The 8,724-nt window shown below is 33.2% G+C and overlaps 1 protein-coding gene across 4 annotated transcripts in view; it reads left to right on the plus strand.

The window, feature by feature from the left end:
• Positions 1–8,724, plus strand: part of Prkd3 (protein kinase D3) — a 70,469-nt gene that overhangs the window by 50,372 nt on the left and 11,373 nt on the right. For all 4 annotated transcript variants that reach the window (XM_047522294.1, XM_047522295.1, XM_047522297.1 and 1 more), the window contains 2 exons: positions 1,241–1,313; positions 3,663–3,769. In XM_047522294.1, the coding sequence (XP_047378250.1) occupies positions 1,241–1,313; positions 3,663–3,769 (180 nt within the window). The remainder of the gene's footprint in view (positions 1–1,240; positions 1,314–3,662; positions 3,770–8,724) is intronic.

Raw genomic sequence — 8,724 nt, forward strand, 5'->3', positions numbered from 1 at the left:
TTGTTCAGTCATAAAACCATAAAAAGTCATAAGACCATTCTTAGAAACCATGCAAAAAGAGGCCACAGGCTGCATTTGGCCCACTAACCATAGTTTGCCAGCTCTGGATCAGAATGAAGAAAGGCTAAAAATGAAGCCAGAAAATTGTTCTTTCTAATTTCTCTAAATAAAAATTTTCTTTAATTTGGGGCATCTAGCTCTTATATTTCTTTAACCTATAATGTTTGAAATTTATAAGATTGCACTGAAGACTGGACATCTAGTAGTATTATAGGAGATAGAGGGTTTCAAGGAGAAATGATCTATGTGTCTCTTATCCAGGTGGTAGGTAGAATAGTTTATATTCTTGGGAAGAGAAAAAGAGGACACCAAGAATGTGAAAGGACAAACTCTGAATGATGTCACAGGAACTTAAAAGATATATCCATGCATGGATGAGGAGGAAAAACATTCAGAATTAATCTTTGTTAAAGAACCTTTTCTGGCAATTATAATTATATTGGCTGCCCCTTGTCTAATTTAATTAGAACCAAAATTGGTTAGTTATATAAAAATATTGATTTAAGTTGAGAAGCACCTAACATCTTGGCATGTATATATGCACATTCAGTGGTCTTTATTGGAGCTGAGGCTTTGTCTTTAAGTGTGAGTCTGCTAAGTGAAGTTTCACTTTGTCTTTCGTCAGTCACACCTATAATGCAATTCTGACACTACACATCCATGTTAGAACATGAGTATTCTGACAGCAACAACCACTATCAAAAAAACAGGGAGAAAGATTGAGGAGTGAATGTGAATTACACACTTTCTCTCACACAGTTTTCATTAATCTTTCAAAATCAGCCTAATCCCAATATGTACTTCTGAGTTTTTTTTCCAAATCAAACATAGCAGTCTTTTTAATGGCAAAATAAAATTGTTTTTAATTTTTTTATGTTAGTATACTTTTATGTACTTAATATTTTATATACTTTAATGCTTAATAAATACCAAATCTTTTTATTCAAAGCATTTTTTCTTGAAGGTTCTTAGGGAATACTTTATACTTGCACATTTATATCATACCATAACATTGGAGCTTAACTTTTTCTAGAATATAAAAAGTCTGTGTTTCATGAAATATTTTTACTTTATGAAAATTAGTTATCTTTAACATAAAAACAAAATGTATTTAAATATTTGAGTCAGAGATGTTGGCATTGTTTTCCAGAGATAAGTAATACTTACTTTTTCCTTGTAGGACATCAGTACCGTTTACCAGATCTTTGCAGATGAGGTGCTTGGTTCAGGCCAGTTTGGCATTGTTTATGGAGGTAAGCAGCCACAGCCTTTTGTGTATTGTAGATTATTTCAAAAAAATGGTGCAATTAAAACCTGGTAGTTATTTTGTTATTTCATAATTTTATTAAGTGGCCTTTTTCTCAAATACTGACTTGCATCCTTTTGGCTGTCCTTTTCACTAAAACTGGGTATTTATTCCTTAAATTCCACTGCAAAGTTTAAAAAGTAACAGAAGGAATCAGGAAATTAATTTTACAATAGTTTTTATCTCTTGTAGCTCATACATAAAGATGTTTGTGGGATGGTGGTGTGAAATTTATGTTAGGTTGTTTGAACTTGTCCATTGAAATATATTCCCTACTAGTTCTGTAACACAAATGTTATCATTTGTCTGGTATCAACATAAATGTTCTATCAGATCCGAATACCTTGATTTTATTCTGCTCTATGACTTATCCTACTGGTAAAGTCATTTTATATCACTGTGTCTCAGTATGTTCATCTCTTTAATGGAGCTAATAAAATCTGATCTGCATATTCACAGGGCCATTAATATTAAATCTAACATGTATATTAAAGTACTTTATAATCTGTGCTCCATGATACAAAATAAATGTTAAACCTTCATTATCCCTTGCTACAACTGTACAGTAGACTATTACTAGTTGGCCTTTCTGCCTCTAGTCTTGTTCCTTATTCACAACTCTCTTCGAGTGAATCTTTCAGAAAACGCACGTCTGATAGTTAGTGTTACTTCATATAGAACTGTTGTTTACAGATTCATGGCCATTGTACTTAGTAAGGTATGCAAGGCTGCTGTGATCTCTCCCAGCATTTCTAACTTCTTATTATAGTTCCTTCTTTGCTCTCTTCTTTCAGACCTACTGACATTTTTCCATCCCTTGCCTCTGCTCCTTCTCTATCCTTTTATCCCTGTAGTGAAGATTTATTCATACTTCAAAGCTCAATTAAAAAAGCCTATTAAGATTTTCTTTTCCCCATCCCTACTTTTCCATCAGATAAAACTGATTGCTCCTCATTGATACTCTTGCTGCATAGTAGATATGCATCTGCTAGAGTGTCTATAACTCTTTGGGTTTCTGTTAGTGTCTTCCTGCTGGCTTTCATTTGAGGGTAGACTGAAACATGTCTGGTTTTTCTTTGCATCCTAGCAAATATCATTGTGTTTGATATACAACAATCACCCGGAAAATATGAAGATCTTACATACATATATAACATCTATGATTTGTAACTTTCAGTTTGTCAGGGTTTTTTTTTGTTGTTGTTCTATTTTGTTTTTTTTTTTTTTTTTTTGGGGGGGGGGTTGCCTTATTTTATTTTATTCTTTTATTTTTATTATTTCCATAGTAAAACTTAAGGAAAAATTCTAAAGTTTTAAAATAGAAGATATGCTAAAGAATTATCAAGTGTTTCATTAACCAAGTTAACATTGTATATCCTTTTTTTAAATTTATTTGATTCATTGTAAACAAATGGGGTACAAGATAAAGATCATTACCCGATATACATGTATGATTACACAAATGGTATGACTCTACTTCATGTGTACATGAAGAGAAACAAGTTGTACCCCCAGTTTGTCAATTTTAAGACTAGTACATCTCTTTTTCTCATTGAAGAGGAAAAGAACTGAGGTACTTTTGACTTATTACCAAACATGCACAGAACTGTATTGTTTTGAAGTAATCATATTTTTATAATTGTGCTCTTCTCTAACAGCAGTGGGTTATCTTCAGGTACATAACAAGTCACATATAGATTAAAAGAAGGATTATCAGAAATCTGTCATTTTCACTGCTTAATCTATAGTGTCTAAAGGTACCTACTGTATGATAGGTACAAAATATCTAATTAGTTTGAATTAATCAATCAATGAAGGATTGATTCAATGAAGGAGAGACTATTTATTACACACTTATACCTTATAGATTCTACATCCAGATTCTAGCATATAGGGACCTGGAATTTGTGGACATAATATGTGGTTAATCACTATGTGAACCTAAAATAAAATTAGCAGTGTTTCCATCTTGACATGTCTGAACACTAGGTCAGGGTATTTAACTGTCCTTTATTTAACAAGGTAGATTACTTTTCAGCAAACAAGTTTATTCAAATTTTCTGCTGTTTCAGATAATAAAACTGCTGCTATTAAGGACAAACACAGTAAAGGAAAAACATAACTTATCAAAATAAAAAGTGAGTGAAGGAGTGTGGAAAAAGAAAATGAACATAGTAGAAGAGTAAATTTCAGTCTGTGGATATACATTTCAGTATAGGAACAACTTCCTAGTAAAACTTTTGTATTGTATGTGAGTTCTCAGTTTGCGTCTTTTCTATTTTTTTCTTTTTAATAGGAAAACATAGAAAGACCGGAAGGGATGTGGCTATTAAAGTAATTGATAAGATGAGATTCCCTACAAAGCAGGAAAGTCAACTCCGTAATGAAGTGGCTATTTTACAGGTAATAAAAAGAGTGGCATGTGTAGGTTTAATTTTTGATTTATCAGGTTTTTTTGAGTCTGAATTTATTTAGTATGCAGATAATAATAGGATTTGTTTTTCATTTTGTTCTTATGATCTTCTTGCTTAGAAAAAAGCCAGTGAGATTCTGAATTAACTGCTCGAGTCCTTTTTTTTAATATTACAGTAAGGTGTAAGTTAATAAGGACTGCCATTATTTTGCTCTGTAGTAGCAGTTTGTTTAGAACACATTTTTATAAGTAAAATGTTTTTAAAAAAATAAGAAAAGGTAAAATTTCATTCTTAATTCAACAATCATCATTCCAGGAACTTCAATTTGCTGCTTCAACCACCACATTTCATATGTCATTATTATGCCCATTCAGTTCTCACAGATGATATGCTTGATTATTATAGCTATTACTATAAAAATTATAGCTACTACTATAAAAAACTGTTAAATAATACTTTTTAACAGCAGCATGTTTTTTATTTATTTGAAACCCTATTTAATAATTTTATAATGGTTAATCCATTAAGGTATCTCTTAAAAACTATTGACAGTGATCTAAATCCCATTAAATAAGTTACCATGTGTTTTTCTTTTCATCTAACATTTTTACCTCTTTTGGGGGTCATCTAGAAGACTAAGATTTAACTTGATCCTTGGATCATTTTTCTGAGTATCATGTATAAATATTGATAATATGCAAACATCTGTTAATTCATTGCATATCTTTTGCATATTATTTAAGAAACATGGCCATTTAATAGTTAATGTCCATTTACTTGTGGGTGAAATTCAAGAAAAAAACTGCCTACTGAACTTGTGCTTCCTTGAAGAAGGTAAGAAACTTACAAATGATGAATGTTAAATTAATTACATTTTTGGTTACAGTAATAACCATTTACCTTTTTTTTTCCCAGAGGAATGCTAATCAAAAACTTGTGGTCTATAGCTACCTCATGTCATATTAAACCTGCCTCCCATCTTGCAGAGCTACCTTAGAATAATAAAATATTAGAATAAATAGAATAATAGCATTTAGATTGTTAGAGATATTTTTGCTTATTCAATTTTGGAATCTTGATAGCTTGTTTGGAGTTTCTGGCAGGGGAGTGCAGCTACTTATAAACCCTTGACCAAAGAATGGTCCTTCTCTATCAGGGAAGAGTATCTTTTTCTACTCAGCATGCAGGGCTGATGCACATGGAGTGATGAGGAAGGGGATGCCTGCATAGCCAGTCAGATCAGTCAAATCAAACCTGGCAATCAGTGGGGTGACAGATGTCACAGCCAAATCGTCCTAATTCTATACACACATATATATGTGGGGGAGTACTTGGGATCAAACCCAGGGTCTTATACATGCCAGGAAAGTACTGTACTACTCTACTACATTCCCAGCCCTAATTTTGGAATTTTATCATCCAACTCACATGCAAAAGTATTCTAAATAAGGACATATTCCTAAGGAATGATTTCTCCTTAGATCACAAACACAGCTCTGGACTAAGCACTAAAGCACTTTTCCTCATGTTCAGCTATAGCTCATAACTAAATTCAGGAACTTTCACAGTGTGAAAAACAGTTATATCTTTCTGGTTATGTTCATCAATATTGCCAAACTGGGAATATAATTAAGTAATTGTAGTGTATCTTCAAATATACACTTTTCATACTAACTAAATACAGCACTGCTTTTGTTGTAGATTCTTTACATTAAAAATCTACACTTTATATTTAATAAATGACTTATTTTGTAATAGAAATTTACTTTTTCTCAACCACTTAGGAAGAAGGCAGTTAAGAATTTCAATTTATACCTGTCTACAAATCACATACACTTTTTTTTTTTACTTTATTAGAACTACTGTGAATGTGTGTGTACTTATGTAAAATAGCAACTTAAGGCATTCCTCTACAGTATGTAAACTCAATAAAATCTAAAAACATAGCATAAAGATTAATTTAACCTATTTTGTATATGAAATACACAAAAATACTTTTGTTAGTACAACCCAAATTCATGCAGTAAACATTTTTTTTTAAAGAAACTTATTCAAATCATACCTCATTTACTGAAATTAGTTCCACAAGATTAAGTAGACTTTCACATATACCCTTCTGTACTCTCACATACCACACTTTGGCTCTCCTCTTTCCCCTCCAACTGTATCATCTTTACCCTTATATGTAACCTTCATCAAACAAACCACTCCTGTGGTTTATTCTGGTGTTATCTTCTCCTACAGCATCAGTGACATCCATAGATTTTCTTTCCCATGCCCACGTGGGCATATTACTTGAGACATTTGCTTTGGCTTTTCCAGTAGCAGGAAGGAAAAATCCTAATCATTGATTTAGAAGTGATCTCACAGCTTACCCAGCAACATAAGCTTCTCTGTTAAGTACTTGTTCTTAGGCTCTGCATTCCTATCAGCTTATTAGAAATCAGCAGGTACTATTTTTGGATACTGTGATTGTTTATTAAACAAAACCAAAATCTCTTGAAAATGGCTCCACTGTAGATAGCACACTCAACAAACTCAGTCTCTTCCAAATGATGACCACATTCACTCTCCTGCTGTTTCTCAGACATTTTCCCTTCTTAAGGGCTTTGCATTAGCTGTTCTCTTTCCTGAGAATGCTTTCCCCCTCAGATATCTGCATGACAAATTCCCATGTCTTCCTCAAGAGCTTTGCCCAAATATCATTTCTTTGATGAAGCGTTCACTCTATTTCACACTAAACCCACCCTCCCACCCCTGCACTCATTTTAGACTGCTTTTTCATCACCTTGACCAAAGAACTGAGAGGAACAATTCTAGGAGGAAAAGTTTATTTGAGGTCACAGTTTCAGAGGTCTCAATCCATAAATGACCAACTCCATTGCTGTAGGCAGAACATCGTGGTTGACGGGCATGGTGGAGGAAAGCAGCTCGGGACATGGCCACCAAGAAGCAGAGAAAGAGCTCCACTCACCAGAGAAAAAATATAAACCCCAAAGGCACACCCCCAGTGACCTGCTTCCTCCAGCCACACCTTACCTACTACCTATAGTTACCATCTAGTTAAACCGTATCAGTGGATTAATGCACTGATTAGGTTAAGGTTTTCATCAATTATTTCACCTCTGAACTTTGTCTTTTCTCACAAAGATATGGAGGACATCTTATATCTAAACCATAAGTGCTTTTCTCCAAAGTACTTACCATTTCCATTGTAGGTAATTTACTGGTTTATTTCCTATTGTCTGTCTTACCTCACTGGAATTAATAAACTCTCTGTCACAGAGCTTCTTTTTCAGTTTTATTACTGGATCCAGATTACCTATATAGTTCTAGGAAAATGACAAATACTTAATATTCATTGAGTAGATGTGTTTAGGGTGGGACATTATGTATAATGTATCATTAAATGAAAAAGGGTAGAGTTATTACATTTGTGTAACTTTTTAAAGGAATGTGTTACACACAGTCAGCATGGCCACACCTGGGGATTTCATTGAGAGGCAAAGAAGAAATGGGGGATGGGTATCTTTGTTCCCTAGATATATGGTAATGCAAAATGTTTCATTTATGATTGCCTGAAGAAGGTAGTAGAGTAGTGGGATATGTAGCGTTCTGGTAGCTACCTATGTAAATGGGAAAACATCAGAAATTCTTGAACGTTAAGGTATAAATTCAGAACTTTTCCCTTCTTTCCTTGAAATTCACTCCAAAGCTACAAAAATGATAAACTTAAGTGTATACTCTCTAACAAAAAACAGTAAAGTTCACACTTCCAGAATGCATAGAATATTTTCCAAAACCAGTGAATGAAGCAGGGCTACATGAAAAGGAGGGGCACAGTGAGAACTGGTTCTAAGATCTCATCCGTGGTACCCTCCCTAGATCCCTTCCCCAAACAATAGAAAGCCAAGAGCATTGTGATTTAACAAGATTTCATTTAAGGGAAAACACGAAATGAAGAAAGGCACCTTAAAAATAGTAAAAATCACAGTGTAACAAGTAACACCATCATATTTATGAAGGAAAGCAAGAAAAAACACAAGGAGAGACAGCCAAGCCCATTTTAGTAGTTCATGACAGATGGAGCAGACAAAAATAACATACAAAGCCTAAACAGAGTAGATCTAACTGCTTTATACTGAATTCTATACCCTTTAAAAAAAAAAAAAAACTCATGAATTCAAAATTAGTAGAAGTTCTTAATCTTAATGTAGTAAAAGCAAACATAAATTATAGAATTAGAAAACAAAAAGCTCCTAGCAGAAAATTTTTAATTCTCAATTCTTAGAATAAAATAAAAATTTCAGAATACTAAGAAAATGATGAAAACACTGTATATATTAGAGTCTTTGGACTGTCATTCAGAGAAAACTTTATAACCTCAAATAGTAAGCAAGAAAGAAATGAAACTAAGAATCCAACTCAAAAAAATAATGAACAGGGCTAGGATTGTGACTCAGTGGCAGAGCACTTGCCTAGCACGTGCGAGGCACTGGATTTGATTCTCAGCACCACGTATAAATAATTACAATAAAGGACCATTGCCAACTAAAAGAAAATATTCAGAAAAAGTTAATGAACAATAAATCTTGAAAGCAGAAGAGAACAAAGATAAAACAAAATCAGTAGATGAAGAAAAGAATACGATAAATCCAGAAACCAGTTCTCTGGATAGGAGGTGAGGAGAGATGTATAAAAGTAAAATAAATACTCAAACCAGGAAAAGACACATCAAGGAAAGAAAATTTTAGACCAATATCCCTGATGAATATAGATGCACGGATCCTTAACAAAATATTGGCAAACTGTATCCAAAAATATATTAAGAAAATCGTGCACCACGATCAAGTGGGGTTCATCCCTGGAATGCAAGGATGTTTAACATCCGTAAATCAATAAACGTAATCCATCATGTCAGTAGACTTAAGGATAAGAATCATA

This window comes from Sciurus carolinensis, chromosome 13, assembly GCF_902686445.1.
Source record: "Sciurus carolinensis chromosome 13, mSciCar1.2, whole genome shotgun sequence".
Classification (NCBI taxonomy): Eukaryota; Metazoa; Chordata; class Mammalia; order Rodentia; family Sciuridae; genus Sciurus; species Sciurus carolinensis.